General features: G+C 39.8%; 3 protein-coding genes and 2 pseudogenes across 5 annotated transcripts; 2 read left to right on the top strand and 3 right to left on the bottom strand.

Annotated features, from left to right (window-relative positions):
• The first annotated feature begins 3,423 nt into the window (after positions 1–3,423).
• On the top strand, positions 3,424–4,374 carry LOC310730557 (olfactory receptor 52J3-like; annotated as a pseudogene). Its single transcript has one exon. The product of its transcript is annotated as an olfactory receptor 52J3-like (transcript).
• Positions 4,375–7,131: 2,757 nt separating this feature from the next.
• On the bottom strand, positions 7,132–8,070 carry LOC310730556 (olfactory receptor 52H1-like; the record flags this gene model as incomplete). The annotated part of the gene is made up of 1 exon (XM_083549574.1): positions 7,132–8,070. The coding sequence occupies one exon, from the start codon at positions 8,068–8,070 to the stop codon at positions 7,132–7,134; it is 939 nt and encodes a 312-aa protein (XP_083405700.1).
• Positions 8,071–16,593: 8,523 nt separating this feature from the next.
• Positions 16,594–17,545, top strand: LOC310730555 (olfactory receptor 52J3-like; annotated as a pseudogene). Its single transcript has one exon. The product of its transcript is annotated as an olfactory receptor 52J3-like (transcript).
• A 2,763-nt stretch (positions 17,546–20,308) lies between these two features.
• Positions 20,309–21,247, bottom strand: LOC310730554 (olfactory receptor 52H1-like; the record flags this gene model as incomplete). Its single annotated transcript, XM_083549573.1, has 1 exon — positions 20,309–21,247. One exon carries the CDS (start codon positions 21,245–21,247, stop codon positions 20,309–20,311), a length of 939 nt encoding a protein of 312 aa, XP_083405699.1.
• A 4,535-nt stretch (positions 21,248–25,782) lies between these two features.
• On the bottom strand, positions 25,783–26,637 carry LOC310730553 (olfactory receptor 52B2-like; the record flags this gene model as incomplete). Its single annotated transcript, XM_083549572.1, has 1 exon — positions 25,783–26,637. One exon carries the CDS (start codon positions 26,635–26,637, stop codon positions 25,783–25,785), a length of 855 nt encoding a protein of 284 aa, XP_083405698.1.
• Between the last annotated feature and the right edge of the window lie 227 nt (positions 26,638–26,864).

Genomic DNA, 26,864 nt, shown 5'->3' with positions numbered 1-26,864 from the left:
GAATGTGTTTGAGCTATGGTGTGCTCAGAGACGTATCGTCCCTTTTTACTGTTCTGTGGCAGATGTGTTGTGCTTTTTGCAGGAACTTTTGGATAAGGGCAGGGCTTTTTCAACCGTTAAGGTTTATCTCGCCGCCGTTTCTGCATGCCACGTAGGGATTGACGGTAATACTATCGGTCATCACCCGCTCGTGTGCAGGTTTATGAAGGGGGCGCAGCGCCTGAGCACGTTCTCAAAGCCGCTGGTTCCGCCATGGGATCTGTCCGTGGTCCTGAGCGCGCTCTCTCAGTCTCCTTTTGAGCCGATAGGGAGTATTGATTTAAAGCTCCTGTCGCTTAAGGTTGCTTTGTTATTGGCTCTTTCTACCGCGAAGCATGTTAGTGAACTTCATGCTTTGTCTGTTCATAACTCCTGTATGCGTTTTGCTTTGGATTTCTCGCGAGTGGATCTCAAGACTAATCCGGCTTTTGTCACTAAGGTGAGCGAGTCAGCTTTCGTCCGCAGACAGGTGGATTTAATGGCCTTTCACCCGCCTCCTTTTTCCTCAGCGGAGGAGGAGCGGCTTCACTGTCTGTGTCCTGTCCGTGCGTTACGTCACTATGTTGACAGGACGAAGGGTTTGAGACGGAGTACTCAGCTGTTTGTTTCATGGGCTGGTTCCCGTGAGGGAAGTCCCGTTTCCCGGCAGCGCCTGTCCCATTGGCTTGTGGAGGCTATTATAATGAGTTATAATAGCGTGGGTCTTAACCCTCCGGAGGGACTGAGGCTTGGCCGCTTCGTGGGTGTTTCGATTCAGGACATCTGTGTGGCAGCATGCTGGGCTTCGCCGCACACTTTTGTCCGTTTTTATAGGCTGGATGGCACGGAGTCTTCGCTGGCTCATTCCGTCCTGAGTGTGTAATACGTATATGTATACATTTTGTATGTGCGTATATGTATGTGTATATATATTTCATGACAACGGATATGGTAACATCGTGTATCGATTGTTTGTCTTTTCTCTCTCTCTCTCTCTCTTCAGTGAGAGGGGTTTTTTATCACATCACTAAGTTGGTTGACACCTGCTTCGGACAGCATATCTGCAATACGGGAGTTGTCTATATCCCATAGTGAGATACCGAACGAATGTTTGAAAGAGAACTTTAGGTTACTTACGTAACCCCGGTTCTTTGATAACAGGAGTGAGGTATCTCACCACACTTCCCTTCTTGCAGTGCACGGAGAAGAGATATGTGAGAATGAGGCAGGGACCGCCGGCAGCGGTGTATAGAGGGAGGCGGGACTCCCGCATCACTGTCGTGATTGGTCTGTCAGCCGACAGACGTGGTGTGATTGATGCGGGTGATTGATGTGGTGTGATTGATGTGTGGTGAGATACCTCACTCCTGTTATCAGAGAAGCGGTGTTACCTAAGTAACCTAAAGCTTTTTTCCGGTCATTGACCAGCTCCTCCTTTGTAGTTCTGGGCTGATTTCTCACCTTCCTTAGGATCATTGAGATCCCACAAGGTGAGATCTTGCATGGAGCCCCAGTCCGAGGGAGATTAACAGTCATGTTTAGCTTCTTCCATTTTCTAATGATTGCTCCAACAGTGGACCTTTTTTCACCAAGCTGCTTGGCAATTTCCCTGTAGCCCTTTCCAGCCTTGTGGAGGTGTACAATTTTGTCTCTAGTGTCTTTGGACAGCTCCTTTGGTCTTGGCCATGTTAGTAGTTGGATTCTTACTGATTGTATGGGGTGGACAGGTGTCTTTATGCAGCTAACGACCTCAAACAGGTGCATCTAATTTAGGATAATAAATGTAGTGGAGGTGGACATTGTAAAGGCAGACTAACAGGTCTTTGAGGGTCAGAATTCTAGCTGATAGACAGGTGTTCAAATACTTTTGATTTCTGGATTTTTTTTTTTTTTAGATTATGTCTCTCACAGTGGACATGCACCTACGATGACATTTTCAGACCGCTCCATGATTTCTAAGTTGGAGAACTTGCAAAATAGCAGGGTGTTCAAATACTTATTTTCCTCGCTGTATACATATATATTTCGATTTTCGATTTACCGGTCAATCTACGTTCCTACTCTCACCTATGGTCATGAGCTCTGGGTCATGACCGAAAGGACAAGATCCCGGATACAGGCGGCCGAAATGTGCTTCCTCCGCAGGGTGGCTGGGCGATCCCTTAGAGATAGGGTGAGAAGCTTAGTCACTCGGGAGGAGCTCGGAGTAGATCCGCTGCTCCTCCACATCGAGAGGGGTCAGCTGAGGTGGCTCGGGCATCTGTTCTGGATGCCTCCTGGACGCCTTCCTGGGAAGGTGTTCCGGGCGCGTCCCACTGGGAGGAGACCCCGGGGAAGACCTAGGACACGCTGGAAAGACTATGTCTCCCGGCTGGCCTGGGAACGCCTTGGTGTCCCCCCGGAAGAGCTGGAAGAAGTGTCTAGGGAGAGGGAAGTCTGGGCATCTTTGCTTAGACTGCTGCCCCCGCGACCCGGCATCGGATAAGCGGGAGAAGATGGATGGATGGATGGATGGATATATATATATATATATATATATATATATATATATATATATATATATATATATATATATATATATATATATATATATATATATATAATATATTACATTACTGTATTTGTATTATATTATTATATATAATTGTTTATTTTGTATATCTAATATATCAAACATCTAGCTTCTTTACTGTAGTGTAGTTTAGTGTGTGCAAAATGTTTAGTCAGATATGTGTATCAGGTCAACTTAGGATTCTAAAAAAGGTTCTAAAAAAATCTGCAATAGCTGCACCAAGTTGTCATAATTTCCTCATCTTCTTTAAAATATGCCTCACTCATAGTACATGTAACTCCCCATGTTACTGTGCTAAATGTACATTCACATCAGCTACTGCAACATATTTTATCAATCATTTTGTGGCATTATCGATTATCGATACTCAATTTGGCTGCTGAATAATTATTTTAAAAGTTTATTGCAAATATTGCTGTAGATTTTAAGCAGTTTCCAATGTGCTTTATGGTGTTAACAATATTAATGGCCATAACAACGTTAATGCAATCTATACACCTACACATCTGGGGGAATCATAGCTTATCTCAGCAAGTTTTAATTAAAAGTTCCTGATATCCTTAAGTGAAATATGCATCAGATACATAATCTTTGGGAGATGCAACTGCATATAAATGTCCCATTCCATGCTCCTCTTGATCTAATTGTTAAAACTGTCATATTTTTTAAGGTAAGTGTATTGTATTGTCAGAATACAATATTTTGATGTGTATAGTTAACATAAGATAAAGAAATATAATCAGTACTGTAAAATTGCTGTTACAAAAATGATTAATGGAAATGAACCTATCAGTAACCTTTTTCCCTCTATTTATTTATTGCACAGGTTTCAAATGGCACTTCAATTCTTAAATACAACATTCACTTATAACCTCCAAATAGCCAGACTTGATGTCTCACCAGAAGCGGTTTATCCTGTTTTCATCACTGGATCTTTGTGCTATTTTTTTGCAGTGTTCTGCAATGTGACAATTTTAGCATTAATTATCACCCAGCAAAGCCTTCATAAACCAATGTTTTTCATTTTTTTTCAGTCTTCCTTTGGCAGACCTTATTGGGATCACATGTGCTCTCCCAAGGCTACTTCTGGATATTGTTACCCAAACAAATACAGTCTATTACCCGACTTGTGTCCTACAGGCCTTTCTGCTTCATTTGTATGGAGGTAGTGTAGTTTTTAACCTGGCAGCCATGTCATTTGATCGTTATATAGCAATATGCAAGCCACTCAGATATAACTTTATTATGAGTCCCCACACAGTTGGTTGTGTCATAGCTCTGGTTTGGGGACTTGACATAGCCTTGATTGTTGTTTTATTTTCCCTTCAGGCAAGATTTTCAAAATGCAGGACTTTTATTTTTAATATATATTGTGATAATGTATCCTTGCTCCAACTCTCATGTGGTGGTGATTTCACTGTTAACAATATCTATGGATTAGCTATAACTGGATTTATGCAAGGGATAAGTGTGACTGTTCAGTTATTCTCTTATATAAAAATTCTTAAAGCATGTCTTCCCCACACACAAACTGATGCTAGAATGAAAGCTGTAAACACATGCTTAGCACAGATAATTACCTTTTTTTCTGTTTGAAATAGTTTCTAGTATTAATATACTTTTATATCGTTTCCAGAACATACCATCTAATGTGCAAAAAATATGTTATTTTGACTTTCACACTCCTTCCATTTATTAATCCAATTATATATGGAATGAAAACAAAGGACATCAGAAAAGCATTTTTTGCCATTATCAAAAAACACAAAGGTGAATTCAAATAATTATGACCTAAATTGTATATGACTATGCAAAAACTTTTAATTAATTTGTTTGCAAAAAGCAAAACTTTAATGTACTGTGATTTTATTTTATTTATTGTGATTTTCCTTTTTTGTGAGATTTGTGTCAAAACTGTGGACAAAGATAAAACTTACAGTAAACATTTTCAAATCAAATCGATACAATACAATAACCTGCTGATGCACAACCAATTTTAGTCTTTATATGCATAATCGCATTTCATGTTATGTTTAAATGCAATCATTCAGCTGTCATCAATGAAATGTCTCTAATTAACATAAAATATAGATCAGCTGTTTCTGCAGGATTTTCTTCTTGGTTTAATGCAACTGCTTAAGCCAAGGTTCCCTTGGCCTACAAAGCCCAAGCCTACAAAGCATGCAAAAATACCTAACTTGTTAAGGAGAGGGGAGTAAAATTGCATTTTCATTGTATTAAAATGCTCTGTAGATTGAAGAGTGCATTGCTGACAATTATGAATACAGTAAGCTTTTGTACCGATTACAACCTACAGTTTAACAAAAGCATGATAGTAAAACAGTACTCTCAAAACAGTACTTTCAAAACATTTAATACTGTGAATGCAATACATATTATTTTCACTGTAGACACCTGGAATTGATCGCATTGTATGCATGATGGCAGTATGAATTTTTAATAATGCCAAGGTTGTCTCAAACAACTTCTTCTTTCTGTCAGGAAGCAGGTAGTTGGGACTGGAAGGGAGGATCCAAATGCAGGATGCAAACAGAGTATGGTGAAAAAAAGAACTAACAAATAACTCAAAGTTATTGAGAGCCAGCAGAAAGGTAATAAAACAAACAGAACAATGAAGGGCAGAGCAGAAAATATAAAACAGTCTAGAGATGAAGCAGAGCAGAGCAGAACAGAACAGGGGTCAGGATCAGGATCCAGAACAGTATCAGGAAGAGGATCAGGATCAGGATCCAGAACAGAATTTGGAACAGGATCAGGATCCGGGAAAAGAATCCAGAGCAGGCAGGGTGGCAAGAGTCTCAGGGGCAAGAACCCGGAAATGCATGCGGCACAACCAGAAGTGCGTGCCGTGAGCCCTGAAGTTAGTCACACTTTCGGCTGCTCACGTTAGGGGTCACCACAGTGGATCATCCATCTCCATGCCACTCTGTCCTCTACATCTGTCCATCTACATCAAACCAACTACCTGTATGTCTTCCCTCACATTCATAAAGCTCATCCTTGGCCTTCCTCTTTTACTTCTGCCTTGCAGCTCCATCCTTAGCATTCTTCTCAGATACCAAGGTTGACCCCATATTGCATGTAAATTATTAAATAAATAAAATAAATTGCAATTTATTTTACTTACTAATTTAGATTTTAGGAATGCAAAACATTGTCACCTCAACCACAATTACAATTAATCCATGGTTTAAAACATTGTTTTATCTAAATTTTAGCTACGATTAAATTTTTTTTAAATCACCCTCTATAAAGCTTTTTAGTAATGTGCACTGTAGAGTATTTCAATAAGTTTCCCATTTTTATGCAGTGTAATAAATTTGGAGGTTTAAAAATGTGTAACCTAAATAAAAATTTGAATAATAAATCCTGTATCCTCCATGAGTGTAGAAGATAAAGGTTACAAATAGGATGTAAATTAGAAAGGGACCAAATAAAGTGAGAGACTCTTAAGTCAAATTACTCATATTTTCATCAAACTATTTTTGTTGGTGGATATTGCAGCCCAAACTAATCTGGTTTAATACCCATCATGTGTCCTGCAAGGTCTTTTGCTATATTTGTATGCAGGAAGTGTGTTTTATTTGTTCTTGCAGCCATGTCATTAGATCACCACATCGCAATTTGCAAGCCATTCATATATAATTTGATAATGCATCCTTACACAGCTAGTTGTAATATAACTTCTGCTTGGGGCCTAGATTTTATATTCATAATTGTGTTGTTTGCCCTTCAGGCAGGATCTTCAAAATTTGAGAGTTTTATTGGTAATATGAATTAATGCAGCTTTGCACCAACTGTCATGTATTTAATATAGTGATTAAACTGTGAACAATATCTACAGGTTAAAAATAACAGGATTTTCACAGAGCATCAGTAAGATTATTCAGTTATTCTTCTACATAAAAGTCCTGGTCTGACATCTTCATACTCAATCTGAATGCTAAAATTCAGGTTGTAGTCTTTCATTTTATTAGAGCATATTCATAGGTGGATTTTAAATGCACAGGTGATTTTAACCACTTTTTATTCAGCAAACCAGTACCATAAAAAGTGTAACAAATTACAGATGAAAAATTACAGATAGAAAATAGTGTTATAGTAGGAGATGAGCTACAAAAAGGCAGAAACAAAGCTTCATTATGAAATAATATCAATCATTCAATCATTAAGAACCTGGCTAATTTTCACCAACCCCTTCCAATGAATGGTTGAGGAAACCAAGTCAATGCTTTCCAAACAGTACAGTAGTAGAATGTTTATGCTATGTAAAAAAAATAAAAATAAATCATTATTCTGTTTTAATGTAATAACAAGACAAATTGTTAACAATCTGATGGAATGATTTTGTTTTATTGGGTTTTATTTTAGAAAAAAAAAACAATAGTTTTTGGTATTAAATTTTTTCCTTGACACCTTGATAGTAGATATAAAGTACATATCAAATAATAGTGCATTTTTGCATTAAACAAATATTGCACTGCAGTATAAGAAATAAATAAGCATTAAACATTCTTTTGTTATGACTGAAAGATCTTTCTCTTGAAGATAACAGTAACTTTCTGTCGAATTTCCTTTGTTTTCAATCCATAAACTAGAGGATTAAGAAAAGGAGGAAATATCATTACAGATACACCAAAGGCTCTCCTCAAGTCCTGGGATACATTTACAAATCTGTGTGCAATTAAGGCAAAAAAAGCATTGCACTCTACACATAAGAAAACAACTAGGTGGGTACCGCATGTCTGAAGTGCTTTGCTTTTTACATCAAATTGTCTTTTAAAGATACATGTGATAAGAATTTGGGTGTATGTGAATATCACTATTAGCAGTGACAGTCCTTGTAAAAAAATTATAATAAGCAATCCATAGTAGTTATTCAAACTTATGTCCCCACAAATTAACTTCATCAAGCTTGGATTATTACAGAAGGTGTCGACTATTTTTGTGTTACAAATCTCTTGACGGTAACTCAGTGCCAGTAGAATGCCAATCAATGTAAAATCTAGGGTCCATATTGCAATTATTATCTTTAACAAGTTATTTGGGGACATCCAGGTGTTATATTTTAGTGGATGACAAATAGCTATATATCTGTCATAAGCCATAGCAGATAGAATAAGAAGTGCTCCGGCCCCATATAAGTGTGTCAGAAAGGTTTGCACATAACATGAAATATAAGTGATTGATCTATTCTGTGACAGTATACTAGAGATCACCTGAGGAAAAAATGCAGATGCACCTATAATGTCATTGACTGGCATGTTAAATAACAGTATATGCATAGGCTTATGAAGTTTTTGGTTTAAAGCAATTGTTAGCAGTAATGTCATATTAAAAAACAAAATGGCACAATATGTAAGGGCTCCAAGAATGAACACTGGCATAATATAAGATGATGATATATCCAGTGGTTCCAGAGTTAGAAGAGTTGTATATATGGATATGCTCGAGTTCATTTTCCTTCCCTTTATTGTTTGGCAAGAACAAAAGTCCTAAACAGACAAAAAACAACAGTTATTCAAATGCTAACTTAAAATAGAGGGAAAATAAGTTATTCAGTTGTTTTTTTTATTAAGTAACTATTTAAAAATGCTGGCAAAATATGCACGTTGATTGCTTACCTTGAATCTCAAATCGCAGAATTTATGGTACAATTTAGCAATAGGTTATGTTCAGAGCCCCTCAGAAGCTAATCATTTCAGAACATGAGAAGTCCTTATAATTTATAAGTATAGATTGGGGCTCTAAACATGTTAGGAATTCAAGGCGTCCTTTTATAATTGCCCAAGTTACCCAATGAATAATAACTGCCTTGGGAAAAGGTTTGAGTAAACCATTAAGTAAGAAAAATAAGATAACACTAATGGGATTAGCTCCTTCACAGCTGTTTTAATTTATTTCCCTAATTATAATGCATTCAGGTAATATTAACATGAACATTTTTATTACTTTTAACAAAATTTCTTTAACTGTGTTTTTACATTTTATTTTTTTTTTACATCTGATTTTCAAATTTAAACTGCCAGATCTCAGCTGGCTGGAGAAATTTCCTAGCAAACACCATGACCTACAAATATGGCTGCCACAGACTCCAATTCTACAGTAAATGTCACAGTCAATGTCCTTTTCCAGACTTTGGTGTTATTTGATATTTTGTTGCAAACATTTTGACTTTTACAGTGAGGAAAATAAGTATTTGAACACCCTGCTATTTTGCAAGTTCTCCCACTTAGAAATCATGGAGGGGTCTGAAATTGTCATCGTAGGTGCATGTCCACTGTGAGAGACATAATCTAAAAAAAAAATCCAGAAATCACAATGTATGATTTTTTAACTATTTATTTGTATAATACAGCTGCAAATAAGTATTTGAACACCTGAGAAAGTCAATGTTAATATTTGGTACAGTGGCTTTGTTTTCAATTACGGAGGTCAAACGTTTCCTGTAGTTTTTCACCAGGTTTGCACACACTGCAGGAGGGATTTTGGCCCACTCCTCCACACAGATCTTCTCTAGATCAGTCATGTTTCTGGCCTGTCACTGAGAAACATGGAGTTTGAGTTCCCTCCAAAGATTATCTATTGGGTTTAGGTCTGGAGACTGGCTAGGCCACGCCAGAACCTTGATATGCTTCTTACAGAGCCTCTCCCTGGTTATCCTGGCTGTGTGCTTCGGGTCATTGTCATGTTGGAAGACCCAGCCTCGACCCATCTTCAATGCTCTAACTGAAGGAAAGAGGTTGTTCCCCCAAATCTCGCAATACATGGCCCTGGTCATCCTCTCCTTAATACAGTGCAGTCGCCCTGTCCCATGTGCAGAAAAACTCCCCAAAGCATGATGCTACCACCCCCATGCTTCACAGTAGGGATGGTGTTCTTGGGATGGTACTCATCATTCTTCTTCCTCCAAACACGTTTAGTGGAATTATGACCCAAAAGTTCTATTTTGGTCTCATCTGACCACATGACTTTCTTCCATGACTCCTCTGGATCATCCAAATGGTCATTGGCAAACTTAAGACGTCCCTGGGCATGTGTGCCATGCATGATTTCAAACCATGACGTCTTATTGTATTATCAACAGTAACCTTGGAAATGGTGGTCCCAGTTCTCTTTCAAACATTCGTTCGGTATCTCACTATGGGAATCGCCTCGGGCGTGACCAACCCTGGAAGCATCAATCACACCACGTCTGTCGGCTGACAGACCAATCACGACAGTGATGCGGGAGTCCCGCCTCCCTATATACACCGCTGCCGGGGGTCCCTGCCTCATTCTCGTTCTCTTCCCTGTGAAGATCCTTTTAGGAAGCTATCCTCAGCAGATCCTCTGGGGGCGGTCGCTTAACTGTTCATAGACTGGCCGTTAAGGTACATCTCCGAGCGCGGCTGCTTCTTTGTGGGATTATCCACTGTCAAAGCGGATATTCCCTTCTGCTGTTTATTTTTTTTCACATCGCGTCAAGCGAGTATTTGAATATCGTTCGAGACCCGTTTCCAGAAGCACGTCGTGGTGATCTCGTTGTTTCCTTTTTCTTTTTGTCCGGTGATTGCACCTCCGTTATGGCGACTGCGAGTTCATCCGGGTGCACGGCGGGGAAAGTTCAATCCGACCCTGTGCATGCGGGTCTACGATCTCTGCAAAAGTCTCTCATCCCCTGTGCATCGTGTGTTTAGGAGTTCAGCACGCTCAAACCGTGCTCGCTAACCCCGAGTGCTGGGTCACCAGATTCAGCCTTGTGGGAAGAAATCTGCATCATTGCGGATCTTAACCTACGCTCTTCTAGAGGAGCGGTCCAGAGCTGCGGCCACATCATGGGCCTTGCTGTGGTAGGCGAGAGAGCCCTGTGGTTGGGGTTGACAGGCTTATCGGAGAGGGAGAAGGTGGAGTTCCTTGATGCCCCGATAAAGCCGAAAGCCCTTTTCGGGGCTGCGGTGGCGAATATGCGCCAGCAATGCGACCTTCGCAAGAAGGACGGTGAAGTGTTCGAAGCATGCCTCCCAAGGAAGCCTCCTGCTCGCCCTCCCCAACCCGCACGTTCATATATCTTAGGAAGAGACAGCCTGGTTTCGGGGCCCCTAGGCAACCCCCACCCCAGCAGTCAATGCGCGGGGAGGCTCGCCAAAAACAGCCCCAGCCCAGGAACAAGACCTCTTTTGCAGCGGCGGCTGCTAGGCATCGCCCAGCGGACCCTCAGGGAGGGAAGAAAAGCCGGCGACCTAACCTGTGGTCTGATTTTGGGTCAAAAGAGAGGTGGCAGCACTCTCGGAGTTTCTGTAGCACCCCTCGACTCATCTCAGGAGTCTTGTCCTCCCCCTCCAGCAAAGATGCGTTGGGGAGCGTTTCAAAGACTGTGTTTGACGAACGAGTTTTCTCCGTTTGGAGTGTCGGCACCAGTTCCCCCTTAGTGCCCGGAAAGTTGCTTCTCCCCTCTCCACCCGCGGGGTTATGCAAGAGAGACAGCAGAATGTTCCATGTTCGTTCAAAAATATTAAAGATTTGTTCTGGGCATCCAGGCAGTGGGCCGAGGGCACAGATGTGTGTAAAAAAGGGAAAAGTGAAAAAATCCACACACACACAATAAAAGAACCCGAATGAGAGTTGCAACCCCCGGCTCCGCCGCCAGATGGTGCCACCGCGCCGTCTGTATGCGAGAGCCACAGTGGTCCGCTCATCATTGGGTGTATTCCACAATACAGCGGGGATATCGCCTGCAGTTTGCCGTGAGACCACCGCTTTTCAGTGGCGTGATTTGGTCGACAGCAGAGGGCGAATCTGCTCAGGTTTTGGAGGACGAAATAACCTCCTTACTGAGCAAAGGGGTAATTCGATCGGTGCCGCGAGAAGACAGCCAGCTCGGCTTTTATTCCCGGTACTTTGTCGTTCCCAAGAAAGGGGGGGGGGGGGGGTGTGTCTCCATCCCATTCTGGATTTACGGAACCTCAACAAACACCTCAGAAAGTACAAGTTCAAGATGCTCACATCGAAAGCTTTGTACAGTGTTATTCGTCCCAGAGACTGGTTTACGTCAGTGGATCTGAAGGACGCGTATTACCACATAAGCATTTATCAGGCACACAGGAGATTCCTACGCTTTGCCTATCAGGGCACAGCCTACGAATATTTGGCGGTTCCGTTCGGGCTAGCTCTAGCTCCGTGGATCTTTACCAAATGTGTCAAAGCTGCACTGTCTTCGTTGAGAACGACGGGTTTAAGAGTGTCAGCGTATTTGGACGATCTCCTCCTCTGCGCTCTGTCACGGCAGCAAGCGGAGGTGGATACGAGTGTGCTTCTGTCTCACCTGACTGGCTTAGGTTTCAGAATAAACGAGACAAAGAGCTGCTTGGTGCCCGCACAGGAAATAATATACCTGGGTCTCAGATTGAACTCGGACCTGTATCAGGCTTTTCCATCAGAAGAGCGCATCAGGTCGATTCGCAGTTGTCTCTCTCTTTTTCAGAGAGGAAGGACAGTTCCATTCAGACTCTGTTTACGCCTGCTGGGGCTGATGGCTTCGTCAGTGTCTGTCATACCGCTGGGACTGCTGCGAATGAGAGAGTTTCAGTGCTGGGTTATGGCGCAGCGCTTATGTCCGAAGCGCCACCTCAATCGCAAGGTGATGGTGACATCACTGTGCTTACGCGCTCTCCATCACTGGAGAAATCGCGATTTTCTCGAGTCGGGAACCCCGCTGGGGGCTTTTTCCCTGAGAAAAGTAGTGACGACAGATGCGTCACTCGCAGGTTGGGGTGCGGTGTGCGAAGGCAGGATGGCGAAGGGGAAATGGCCCGTTTCGCTTCGGTGCGCGCACATAAACTTTCTGGAGCTGTTAACGGTGTTTCTAGCTTTTAAACATTTCGTGCAGTTTCTTCGGAGTCACCACGTATTGGTCAGATCAGACAACACGACGGCGGTGGCATACATAAATCGCCAGGGCAGAACGCGCTCTCCTCGGCTTCACCGTCTGGCGCGAGATCTCATGGTGTGGGGCATGGAGCATTTCCTGTCGCTGCGAGCGACTCATGTGCCGGGAGTGCTGAATGCGGGGGCGGATCTCTTGTCCAGGGGAAATCCCCTGTACGGGGAGTGGTCTCTTCATCCTCAGGTGGTGAACCTGTTATGGGAGAGATTCGGCCGGGCCACCGTAGATCTCTTCGCCTCGCACTAAAACACTCATTGCCCTCTGTTCTTTTCTCTGGCGAGAAACGGTGCACCTATGGGTGTGGATGCGTTAGCCCACCTGTGGCCAAACGTTCTGCTTCACGCGTTTCCTCCACTGAGTCTGATCCTGCCGACTTTACAAAGAGTAAGAGAAGGATCGCTTCGAACTGGCCAGGGAAAGTGTGGCTGACGGAGATATTCCAACTCCTGCACGATCGACCCTGGCCTCTCCCATTGCGCAGGGATCTCCTCTCACAAGCGCGTAGGGAGATTTTTCACCCGACACCAGACAGAGTGGCTCTCTGGGCCTGGCCCGTGAGAGGATAAATCTTAGTGTTGCTGGTTTGCCTCCGAGGGTGATTGAGACGATTCAGAATGCGAGAGCAGCTTTGACGCGCTCTGCATATGATAGGAAATGGAATGTGTTTGAGCTATGGTGTGCTCAGAGACGTATCGTCCCTTTTTACTGTTCTGTGGCAGATGTGTTGTGCTTTTTGCAGGAACTTTTGGATAAGGGCAGGGCTTTTTCAACCGTTAAGGTTTATCTCGCCGCCGTTTCTGCATGCCACGTAGGGATTGACGGTAATACTATCGGTCATCACCCGCTCGTGTGCAGGTTTATGAAGGGGGCGCAGCGCCTGAGCACGTTCTCAAAGCCGCTGGTTCCGCCATGGGATCTGTCCGTGGTCCTGAGCGCGCTCTCTCAGTCTCCTTTTGAGCCGATAGGGAGTATTGATTTAAAGCTCCTGTCGCTTAAGGTTGCTTTGTTATTGGCTCTTTCTACCGCGAAGCATGTTAGTGAACTTCATGCTTTGTCTGTTCATAACTCCTGTATGCGTTTTGCTTTGGATTTCTCGCGAGTGGATCTCAAGACTAATCCGGCTTTTGTCACTAAGGTGAGCGAGTCAGCTTTCGTCCGCAGACAGGTGGATTTAATGGCCTTTCACCCGCCTCCTTTTTCCTCAGCGGAGGAGGAGCGGCTTCACTGTCTGTGTCCTGTCCGTGCGTTACGTCACTATGTTGACAGGACGAAGGGTTTGAGACGGAGTACTCAGCTGTTTGTTTCATGGGCTGGTTCCCGTGAGGGAAGTCCCGTTTCCCGGCAGCGCCTGTCCCATTGGCTTGTGGAGGCTATTATAATGAGTTATAATAGCGTGGGTCTTAACCCTCCGGAGGGACTGAGGCTTGGCCGCTTCGTGGGTGTTTCGATTCAGGACATCTGTGTGGCAGCATGCTGGGCTTCGCCGCACACTTTTGTCCGTTTTTATAGGCTGGATGGCACGGAGTCTTCGCTGGCTCATTCCGTCCTGAGTGTGTAATACGTATATGTATACATTTTGTATGTGCGTATATGTATGTGTATATATATTTCATGACAACGGATATGGTAACATCGTGTATCGATTGTTTGTCTTTTCTCTCTCTCTCTCTCTCTTCAGTGAGAGGGGTTTTTTATCACATCACTAAGTTGGTTGACACCTGCTTCGGACAGCATATCTGCAATACGGGAGTTGTCTATATCCCATAGTGAGATACCGAACGAATGTTTGAAAGAGAACTTTAGGTTACTTACGTAACCCCGGTTCTTTGATAACAGGAGTGAGGTATCTCACCACACTTCCCTTCTTGCAGTGCACGGAGAAGAGATATGTGAGAATGAGGCAGGGACCGCCGGCAGCGGTGTATAGAGGGAGGCGGGACTCCCGCATCACTGTCGTGATTGGTCTGTCAGCCGACAGACGTGGTGTGATTGATGCGGGTGATTGATGTGGTGTGATTGATGTGTGGTGAGATACCTCACTCCTGTTATCAGAGAAGCGGTGTTACCTAAGTAACCTAAAGCTTTTTTCCGGTCATTGACCAGCTCCTCCTTTGTAGTTCTGGGCTGATTTCTCACCTTCCTTAGGATCATTGAGATCCCACAAGGTGAGATCTTGCATGGAGCCCCAGTCCGAGGGAGATTAACAGTCATGTTTAGCTTCTTCCATTTTCTAATGATTGCTCCAACAGTGGACCTTTTTTCACCAAGCTGCTTGGCAATTTCCCTGTAGCCCTTTCCAGCCTTGTGGAGGTGTACAATTTTGTCTCTAGTGTCTTTGGACAGCTCCTTTGGTCTTGGCCATGTTAGTAGTTGGATTCTTACTGATTGTATGGGGTGGACAGGTGTCTTTATGCAGCTAACGACCTCAAACAGGTGCATCTAATTTAGGATAATAAATGTAGTGGAGGTGGACATTGTAAAGGCAGACTAACAGGTCTTTGAGGGTCAGAATTCTAGCTGATAGACAGGTGTTCAAATACTTTTGATTTCTGGATTTTTTTTTTTTTTAGATTATGTCTCTCACAGTGGACATGCACCTACGATGACATTTTCAGACCGCTCCATGATTTCTAAGCTGGAGAACTTGCAAAATAGCAGGGTGTTCAAATACTTATTTTCCTCGCTGTATACATATATATTTCGATTTTCGATTTACCGGTCAATCTACGTTCCTACTCTCACCTATGGTCATGAGCTCTGGGTCATGACCGAAAGGACAAGATCCCGGATACAGGCGGCCGAAATGTGCTTCCTCCGCAGGGTGGCTGGGCGATCCCTTAGAGATAGGGTGAGAAGCTTAGTCACTCGGGAGGAGCTCGGAGTAGATCCGCTGCTCCTCCACATCGAGAGGGGTCAGCTGAGGTGGCTCGGGCATCTGTTCTGGATGCCTCCTGGACGCCTTCCTGGGAAGGTGTTCCGGGCGCGTCCCACTGGGAGGAGACCCCGGGGAAGACCTAGGACACGCTGGAAAGACTATGTCTCCCGGCTGGCCTGGGAACGCCTTGGTGTCCCCCCGGAAGAGCTGGAAGAAGTGTCTAGGGAGAGGGAAGTCTGGGCATCTTTGCTTAGACTGCTGCCCCCGCGACCCGGCATCGGATAAGCGGGAGAAGATGGATGGATGGATGGATGGATATATATATATATATATATATATATATATATATATATATATATATATATATATATATATATAAATATATTACATTACTGTATTTGTATTATATTATTATATATAATTGTTTATTTTGTATATCTAATATATCAAACATCTAGCTTCTTTACTGTAGTGTAGTTTAGTGTGTGCAAAATGTTTAGTCAGATATGTGTATCAGGTCAACTTAGGATTCTAAAAAAGGTTCTAAAAAAATCTGCAATAGCTGCACCAAGTTGTCATAATTTCCTCATCTTCTTTAAAATATGCCTCACTCATAGTACATGTAACTCCCCATGTTACTGTGCTAAATGTACATTCACATCAGCTACTGCAACATATTTTATCAATCATTTTGTGGCATTATCGATTATCGATACTCAATTTGGCTGCTGAATAATTATTTTAAAAGTTTATTGCAAATATTGCTGTAGATTTTAAGCAGTTTCCAATGTGCTTTATGGTGTTAACAATATTAATGGCCATAACAACGTTAATGCAATCTATACACCTACACATCTGGGGGAATCATAGCTTATCTCAGCAAGTTTTAATTAAAAGTTCCTGATATCCTTAAGTGAAATATGCATCAGATACATAATCTTTGGGAGATGCAACTGCATATAAATGTCCCATTCCATGCTCCTCTTGATCTAATTGTTAAAACTGTCATATTTTTTAAGGTAAGTGTATTGTATTGTCAGAATACAATATTTTGATGTGTATAGTTAACATAAGATAAAGAAATATAATCAGTACTGTAAAATTGCTGTTACAAAAATGATTAATGGAAATGAACCTATCAGTAACCTTTTTCCCTCTATTTATTTATTGCACAGGTTTCAAATGGCACTTCAATTCTTAAATACAACATTCACTTATAACCTCCAAATAGCCAGACTTGATGTCTCACCAGAAGCGGTTTATCCTGTTTTCATCACTGGATCTTTGTGCTATTTTTTTGCAGTGTTCTGCAATGTGACAATTTTAGCATTAATTATCACCCAGCAAAGCCTTCATAAACCAATGTTTTTCATTTTTTTTCAGTCTTCCTTTGGCAGACCTTATTGGGATCACATGTGCTCTCCCAAGGCTACTTCTGGATATTGTTACCCAAACAAATACAGTCTATTACCCGACTTGTGTCCTACAGGCCTTTCTGCTTCATTTGTATGGAGGTAGTGTAGTTTTTAACCTGGCAGCCATGTCATTTGATCGTTATATAGCAATATGCAAGCCACTCAGATATAACTCTATTATGAGTCCCCACACAGTTGGTTGTGTCATAGCTCTGGTTTGGGGACTTGACATAGCCTTGATTGTTGTTTTATTTTCCCTTCAGGCAAGATTTTCAAAATGCAGGACTTTTATTTTTAATATATATTGTGATAATGTATCCTTGCTCCAACTCTCATGTGGTGGTGATTTCACTGTTAACAATATCTATGGATTAGCTATAACTGGATTTATGCAAGGGATAAGTGTGACTGTTCAGTTATTCTCTTATATAAAAATTCTTAAAGCATGTCTTCCCCACACACAAACTGATGCTAGAATGAAAGCTGTAAACACATGCTTAGCACAGATAATTACCTTTTTTCTGTTTGAAATAGTTTCTAGTATTAATATACTTTTATATCGTTTCCAGAACATACCATCTAATGTGCAAAAAATATGTGGTATATTGACTTTCACACTCCTTCCAGTTATTAATCCAATTATATATGGAATGAAAACAAAGGACATCAGAAAAGCATTTTTTGCCATTATCAAAAAACACAAAGGTGAATTCAAATAATTATGACCTAAATTGTATATGACTATGCAAAAACTTTTAATTAATTTGTTTGCAAAAAGCAAAACTTTAATGTACTGTGATTTTATTTTATTTATTGTGATTTTCCTTTTTTGTGAGATTTGTGTCAAAACTGTGGACAAACATAAAACTTACAGTAAACATTTTCAGATCAAATCGATACAATACAATAACCTGCTGATGCACAACCAATTTTAGTCTTTATATGCATAATCGCATTTCATGTCATGTTTAAATGCAATCATTCAGCTGTCATCAATGAAATGTCTCTAATTAACATAAAATATAGATCAGCTGTTTCTGCAGGATTTTCTTCTTGGTTTAATGCAACTGCTTAAGCCAAGGTTCCCTTTGCCTACAAAGCCCAAGCCTACAAAGCATGCAAAAATACCTAACTTGTTAAGGAGAGGGGAGTAAAATTGCATTTTCATTGTATTAAAATGCTCTGTAGATTGAAGAGTGCATTGCTGACAATTATGAATACAGTAAGCTTTTGTACCGATTACAACCTACAGTTTAACAAAAGCATGATAGTAAAACAGTACTCTCAAAACAGTACTTTCAAAATATTTAATACTGTGAATGCAATACATATTATTTTTACTGTCGACACCTGGAATTGATCGCATTGTATGCATGATGGCAGCATGAATTTTTAATAATGCCAAGGTTGTCTCAAACAACTTCTTCTTTCTGTCAGGAAGCAGGTAGTTGGGACTGAAAGGGAGGATCCAAATGCAGGATGCAAACAGAGTATGGTGAAAAAAAGAACTAACAAATAACTTAAAGTTATTGGGAGCCAGCAGAAAGGTAATAAAACAAACAGAACAATGAAGGGCAGAGCAGAAATATAAAATGAAAAACAGTCTAGAGATGAAGCAGAGCAGAGCAGAACAGAACAGGGGTCAGGATCAGGATCCAGAACAGTATCAGGAAGAGGATCAGGATCAGGATCCAGAACAGAATTTGGAACAGGATCAGGATCCGGGAAAAGAATCCAGAGCAGGCAGGGTGGCAAGAGTCTCAGGGGCAAGAACCCGGAAATGCATGCGGCACAACCAGAAGTGCGTGCCGTGAGCCCTGAAGTTAGTCACACTTTCGGCTGCTCACGTTAGGGGTCACCACAGTGGATCATCCATCTCCATGCCACTCTGTCCTCTACATCTGTCCATCTACATCAAACCAACTACCTGTATGTCTTCCCTCACATTCATAAAGCTCATCCTTGGCCTTCCTCTTTTACTTCTGCCTTGCAGCTCCATCCTTAGCATTCTTCTCAGATACCAAGGTTGACCCCATATTGCATGTAAATTATTAAATAAATAAAATAAATTGCAATTTATTTTACTTACTAATTTAGATTTTAGGAATGCAAAACATTGTCACCTCAACCACAATTACAATTAATCCATGGTTTAAAACATTGTTTTATCTAAATTTTAGCTACGATTAAATTTTTTTTAAATCACCCTCTATAAAGCTTTTTAGTAATGTGCACTGTAGAGTATTTCAATAAGTTTCCCATTTTTATGCAGTGTAATAAATTTGGAGGTTTAAAAATGTGTAACCTAAATAAAAATTTGAATAATAAATCCTGTATCCTCCATGAGTGTAGAAGATAAAGGTTACAAATAGGATGTAAATTAGAAAGGGACCAAATAAAGTGAGAGACTCTTAAGTCAAATTACTCATATTTTCATCAAACTATTTTTGTTGGTGGATATTGCAGCCCAAACTAATCTGGTTTAATACCCATCATGTGTCCTGCAAGGTCTTTTGCTATATTTGTATGCAGGAAGTGTGTTTTATTTGTTCTTGCAGCCATGTCATTAGATCACCACATCGCAATTTGCAAGCCATTCATATATAATTTGATAATGCATCCTTACACAGCTAGTTGTAATATAACTTCTGCTTGGGGCCTAGATTTTATATTCATAATTGTGTTGTTTGCCCTTCAGGCAGGATCTTCAAAATTTGAGAGTTTTATTGGTAATATGAATTAATGCAGCTTTGCACCAACTGTCATGTATTTAATATAGTGATTAAACTGTGAACAATATCTACAGGTTAAAAATATCAGGATTTTCACAGAGCATCAGTAAGATTATTCAGTTATTCTTCTACATAAAAGTCCTGGTCTGACATCTTCATACTCAATCTGAATGCTAAAATTCAGGTTGTAGTCTTTCATTTTATTAGAGCATATTCATAGGTGGATTTTAAATGCACAGGTGATTTTAACCACTTTTTATTCAGCAAACCAGTACCATAAAAAGTGTAACAAATTACAGATGAAAAATTACAGATAGAAAATAGTGTTATAGTAGGAGATGAGCTACAAAAAGGCAGAAACAAAGCTTCATTATGAAATAATATCAATCATTCAATCATTAAGAACCTGGCTAATTTTCACCAACCCCTTCCAATGAATGGTTGAGGAAACCAAGTCAATGCTTTCCAAACAGTACAGTAGTAGAATGTTTATGCTATGTAAAAAAAATAAAAATAAATCATTATTCTGTTTTAATGTAATAACAAGACAAATTGTTAACAATCTGATGGAATGATTTTGTTTTATTGGGTTTTATTTTAGAAAAAAAAAACAATAGTTTTTGGTATTAAATTTTTTCCTTGACACCTTGATAGTAGATATAAAGTACATATCAAATAATAGTGCATTTTTGCATTAAACAAATATTGCACTGCAGTATAAGAAATAAATAAGCATTAAACATTCTTTTGTTATGACTGAAAGATCTTTCTCTTGAAGATAACAGTAACTTTCTGTCGAATTTCCTTTGTTTTCAATCCATAAACTAGAGGATTAAGAAAAGGAGGAAATATCATTACAGATACACCAAAGGCTCTCCTCAAGTCCTGGGATACATTTACAAATCTGTGTGCAATTAAGGCAAAAAAAGCATTGCACTCTACACATAAGAAAACAACTAGGTGGGTACCGCATGTCTGAAGTGCTTTGCTTTTTACATCAAATTGTCTTTTAAAGATACATGTGATAAGAATTTGGGTGTATGTGAATATCACTATAAGCAGTGACAGTCCTTGTAAAAAAATTATAATAAGCAATCCATAGTAGTTATTCAAACTTATGTCCCCACAAATTAACTTCATCAAGCTTGGATTATTACAGAAGGTGTCGACTATTTTTGTGTTACAAATCTCTTGACGGTAACTCAGTGCCAGTAGAATGCCAATCAATGTAAAATCTAGGGTCCATATTGCAATTATTATCTTTAACAAGTTATTTGGGGACATCCAGGTGTTATATTTTAGTGGATGACAAATAGCTATATATCTGTCATAAGCCATAGCAGATAGAATAAGAAGTGCTCCGGCCCCATATAAGTGTGTCAGAAAGGTTTGCACATAACATGAAATATAAGTGATTGATCTATTCTGTGACAGTATACTAGAGATCACCTGAGGAAAAAATGCAGATGCACCTATAATGTCATTGACTGGCATGTTAAATAACAGTATATGCATAGGCTTATGAAGTTTTTGGTTTAAAGCAATTGTTAGCAGTAATGTCATATTAAAAAACAAAATGGCACAATATGTAAGGGCTCCAAGAATGAACACTGGCATAATATAAGATGATGATATATCCAGTGGTTCCAGAGTTAAAAGAGTTGTATATATGGATATGCTCGAGTTCATTTTCCTTCCCTTTATTGTTTGGCAAGAACAAAAGTCCTAAACAGACAAAAAACAACAGTTATTCAAATGCTAACTTAAAATAGAGGGAAAATAAGTTATTCAGTTGTTTTTTTTATTAAGTAACTATTTAAAAATGCTGGCAAAATATGCACGTTGATTGCTTACCTTGAATCTCAAATCGCAGAATTTATGGTGCAATTTAGCAATAGGTTATGTTCAGAGCCCCTCAGAAGCTAATCATTTCAGAGAGATGAGAAGTCCTTATAATTTATAAGTATAGATTGGGGCTCTAAACATGTTAGGAATTCAAGGCGTCCTTTTATAATGCCCAAGTTACCCAATGAATAATAACTGCCTTGGGAAAAGGTTTGAGTAAACCATTAAGTAAGAAAAATAAGATAACACTAATGGGATTAGCTCCTTCACAGCTGTTTTAATTTATTTCCCTAATTATAATGCATTCAGGTAATATTAACATGAACATTTTTATTACTTTTAACAAAATTCCTTTAACTGTGTTTTTACATTTATTTTTTTTACATTTGATTTTCAAATTTAAACTGCCAGATCTCAGTTGGCTGGAGAAATTTCCTAGCAAACACCATGACCTACAAATATGGCTGCCACAGACTTCAATTCTACAGTAAATGTCACAGTAAATGTCCTTTTCCAGACTTTGGTGTTATTTGATATTTTGTTTTAAACATTTTGACTTTTACAGTGAGGAAAATAAGTATTTGAACACCCTGCTATTTTGCAAGTTCTCCCACTTAGAAATCATGGAGGGGTCTGAAATTGTCATCGTAGGTGCATGTCCACTGTGAGAGACATAATCTAAAAAAAAAATCCAGAAAACACAATGTATGATTTTTTAACTATTTATTTGTATAATACAGCTGCAAATAAGTATTTGAACACCTGAGAAAGTCAATGTTAATATTTGGTACAGTGGCTTTGTTTGCAATTACGGAGGTCAAACGTTTCCTGTAGTTTTTCACCAGGTTTGCACACACTGCAGGAGGGATTTTGGCCCACTCCTCCACACAGATCTTCTCTAGATCAGTCATGTTTCTGGCCTGTCACTGATAAACATGGAGTTTGAGTTCCCTCCAAAGATTCTCTATTGGATTTAGGTCTGGAGACTGGCTAGGCCACGCCAGAGCCTTGATATGCTTCTTACAGAGCCACTCCTTGGTTATCCTGGCTGTGTGCTTCGGGTCATTGTCATGTTGGAAGACCCAGCCTCGACCCATCTTCAATGCTCTAACTGAGGGAAAGAGGTTGTTCCCCCAAATCTCGCAATACATGGCCCTGGCCATCCTCTCCTTAATACAGTGCAGTCGCCCTGTCCCATGTGCAGAAAAACTCCCCAAAGCATGATGCTACCACCCCCATGCTTCACAGTAGGGATGGTGTTCTTGGGATGGTACTCATCATTCTTCTTCCTCCAAACACGTTTAGTGGAATTATGACCCAAAAGTTCTATTTTGGTCTCATCTGACCACATGACTTTCTCCCATGACTCCTCTGGATCATCCAAATGGTCATTGGCAAACTTAAGACGTCCCTGGGCATGTGTGCCATGCATGATTTCAAACCATGACGTCTTATTGTATTATCAACTGTGACCTTGGAAATGGTGGTCCCAGCTCTTTTCAGGTCATTGACCAGCTCCTGCTGTGTAGCTCTGGGCTGATTTCTCACCTTCCTTAGGATCATTGAGACCCCACAAGGTGAGATCTTGCATGGAGCCCCAATCCGAGGGAGATTAACAGTCATGTTTAGCTTCTTCCATTTTTCTAATGATTGCTCCAACAGTGGACCTTTTTTCACCAAGCTGCTTGGCAATTTCCCTGTAGCCCTTTCCAGCCTTGTGGAGGTGTACAATTTTGTCTCTAGTGTCTTTGGACAGCTCCTTCGGTCTTGGCCATGTTAGTAGTTGGATTCTTACTGATTGTATGGGGTGGACAGGTGTCTTTATGCAGCTAACGACCTCAAACAGGTGCATCTAATTTAGGATAATAAATTTAGTGGAGGTGGACATTTTAAAGGCAGACTAACAGGTCTTTGAGGTTCAGAATTCTAGCTGATAGACAGGTGTTTAAATACTTAATAAATAGTTAAAAAATCATACATTGTGATTTCTGGATTTTTTTTTTTTTAGAATATGTCTCTCACAGTGGACATGCACCTACGATGACATTTTCAGACCCCTCCATGATTTCTAAGTTGGAGAACTTGCAAAATAGCAGGGTGTTTAAATACTTATTTTCCTCACTGTATCTTTTTTTTTTCCAGCAAGCTTTTTCATCTAAATATGGCCTGTTTTTTTGACTACACTATTGTCTCCTGATTTGGATTTGCTATTGAAATTAAAGCCTCAATACATTGGAATCTGGCTGTATGAGTATTACATGATAGAAATCAACTAACTACTAAGGTTTGAAACTTACCACAAATGTTTAAATGATTAAGGAAATTAATTACAGACTTTTTAAAAGCTGGAAAATGACTTACAAATTTTATTAGTTTTTTTATTAGTTTATTAGTTATTTATTATTTCTTTGTCTTAATTTATTATTAGTCCATATAATTTTTTATTTTGATATAACAAAAATATTTTTCACTAGTGAGTGGAGTAGGGAGCTCAATGTTTTAGTTAACAGTCAGTCAAGTGGTTTTTAAATTAACCGAGTAACTGTCTATCCCTGCTACCTGACATTTGCAACCTTAGCTCCATACTTGTAGTGCTGTGATTTTTTTTAAATGATAAAATGTTTGGTTGTTCTAAAACTTCTTTCAAAGCTTCAATTGGTGTTTTGCCAGGATATACAGTGACTACTACTTGCTAATATCTAAGAACCAAATTTTTTTTTAAGGGTAATGTCTTTTTTAGATATGAGAATATACACCGACCATGCGTAACAGTATGGCCACCTGCCTGTGTTGGTCCCATTTTTGCTGCCCAAACAGCTGTGACTCAAGCATTACCAGTATTAACTTCTTCAGCGATATGAGCTACAATAGTTTGTCTGTTGGATTGGACAACACAAACCAGCCTTTGCTCCCCACATGCATCAATGAGCCATGACGTCTCACTGGATCACCACTGTTCCTTCCTTGAGCCACTTTCATCGATTCTGACCACTGCAGACTGGGAACACCCGACAAAATCTGCAGTTTTGGAGATGCTATAACCTAGTTGTCTAGCCATCACAATTTTGCCTTTGTGAAACTTTCTCAAATCCTCAAGTTTGCCAATTTTTCCTGCGTCTAACACATCAACATTAAGGACGAAATGTTCACTTACTGCCTAATATATTCCACCCACTAACAGGTGCCATGATTAATTGATAATCAGTGTTATTCACTCACCGGACATAATGTTATAGGTCCTAATGTTAAGCCTGGCCGGCGTAAATTTAAAAATAACCATTTGAAATTAAGAGATAATTTGGTCCTGATGTTCAGTTACAGGCATCTGTCAGATACCATACTATAATTGTAAAGGTTTCACCTTTGAGATAAAAAAATTTTGACAATAATTTGTTACTGCATAGTCATGATGATAAGGAGGTTGTATTTAGGTAATTTGAAAAATGTTTTTCAGAGACATCATGGCAAACCAGAAACTGAAATAAAATAGCAAGAAGACAATCAAAATAAGTGCCATGGCCACCATGGACAATTAGTTTTTTACTTCTATTTGTATCTGCCCCACTTTCCCTATTTTTTGTTTGTCCACACCTGCTGAGCATGGGGACACCCATTCACCTCCCTGCTGAGCTGTGAAAGTTGCCTACAGTACTTGCTCAGCAAAGGACACCTCCCTGCCTGCCAGCTGTGCTGGAAATTTCTTCTAGCCTCCTTGCTTGACAGAGGATCTAACATCGCCACTTGTTGTTCGCAAGGGGAAGTTGCCACATGCATCTTCCTCAGGGAAAGTTGCTCTGTCTCCCTTCCTTGCCTTCTTTGCCAGGAAAGGTGCTTTGCCTCACTCCCTATGCTTGACTAGAGACATTGTCTCACCCTCTTGACACACTGGTAACATTGAACCACAACCTTGCTCAGTGGGTGACATCAATCCACCATTCAGCTTGTATGGGGACATCAACCCACTATTTGCTTAGCTGGGGAATGTACCCTGTCCTTCTTTGGAAGTCCTCACTGCAATTTGTGACAGTATTTAGAATAGTGTAAAAAAAAGTTATTTTAATTCAGTCAGAACCTCAGATATTTATTAAAGATTATATAAAAAAAAGAAAAATCATTCTGCACAATAAACAATAGCACATATATAGTATTTTTTTTAATGTTAATTAAAGAAATGTAAAATGTTAATGCAGTAAATGAAATAAATGTATAAAGATTTTTGCCAATTATTAATTATCATGAACATTTCTTGTATATATTAGTCTAAGAAATCTTTTCAGGGATCTGACATTATTAAATTGTAGGTCAACAAACATTGTAATGCAGTTTATGAAATGAATAAACATTAAACATCACAGTAACAAACAATGTTCTGCTATGACTTAATTATTGTAATTATGTATTGGAAGACAAAAAATTATGTTCTGTCGAATTTCCTTGGTTTTTAAACCATATATAAGAGGATTGAAAAAAGGAGGAAATATCATCATAAATGAACCAACGATCATTCTCATTTGCTGGGACACATTATCAAACCTGTGTGAAATTACGGCAAACAGTGTACAGAACTCCACAAATAAGTAAACAACTAGGTGTGTACCACATGTCTGAATTGCCTTGCTTTTAGCATCAGACTGCTTTTTAGAGATACAGGTGATTAAAATTTGGATGTAAGTGAAAAACATTATAAAAAGTGTTATAAAGTGTTGCACAGCTGTATAAGACAGTCCATAGTAGTTATTAAACCTTATGTCCCCACATACTAACCTCATCAAACTTGGATTATTACAAAAAAAGTCCACTATTTTTGTGCTACAAATCTTTTCACGGTAGCTCAGACCAAGCAGTAAACCAACCAATGAAAAATCTATGCTCCATACTGTAATGATTATCCTCAACAAAGTTTTTGGGGACATTATGGAGTTGTATTTCAATGGGCAGCATATTGCAATATATCTGTCATAAGCCATTGCGGTCAGAATAAGAAATGATCCAGTTCCATACAAGTGTATCAAGAAGGCTTGCACATAACATGCCGAATATGCGATTAATTTATTCTGTGAAAGCATACTAGTCAAAATCTGAGGAAAAAGGGCAGAGGAACCTACAATGTCATTGACTGGCATATTAAACAACAGTATATGCATAGGCTTATGAAGTTTTTGGTTCAGAGCAATTGTTAGCACCAATGTAATATTGAAAAACAAAATAGCACAGTATGTAAGGGATCCAAGCATGAACACTGGTATAATATAGGGTGGTGATATGGCCAGTGGTTCCAAAGTAAGTAGAGTTGCATATGTGGAAATGTTAGAATCCATGTCCTTCTTTTTTGTGGCAGGAAAAAAGGTCCTAAAACATATAGAAAAATATTATTCAAATGCAAATACTAAATACACTTATTTTTTAACCTGAAAATCAGATCACATTTATAAGCAAAATATCATACTATCTCACAACGGTG

Source organism: Silurus aristotelis (assembly GCF_946808225.1).
Source record: "Silurus aristotelis genome assembly, chromosome: 8".
NCBI classification, from domain to species: domain Eukaryota; kingdom Metazoa; phylum Chordata; class Actinopteri; order Siluriformes; family Siluridae; genus Silurus; species Silurus aristotelis.
The sequence above is the reverse complement of the archived record's forward strand: the minus strand, read 5'-3'. Positions and strand labels throughout refer to the sequence as shown.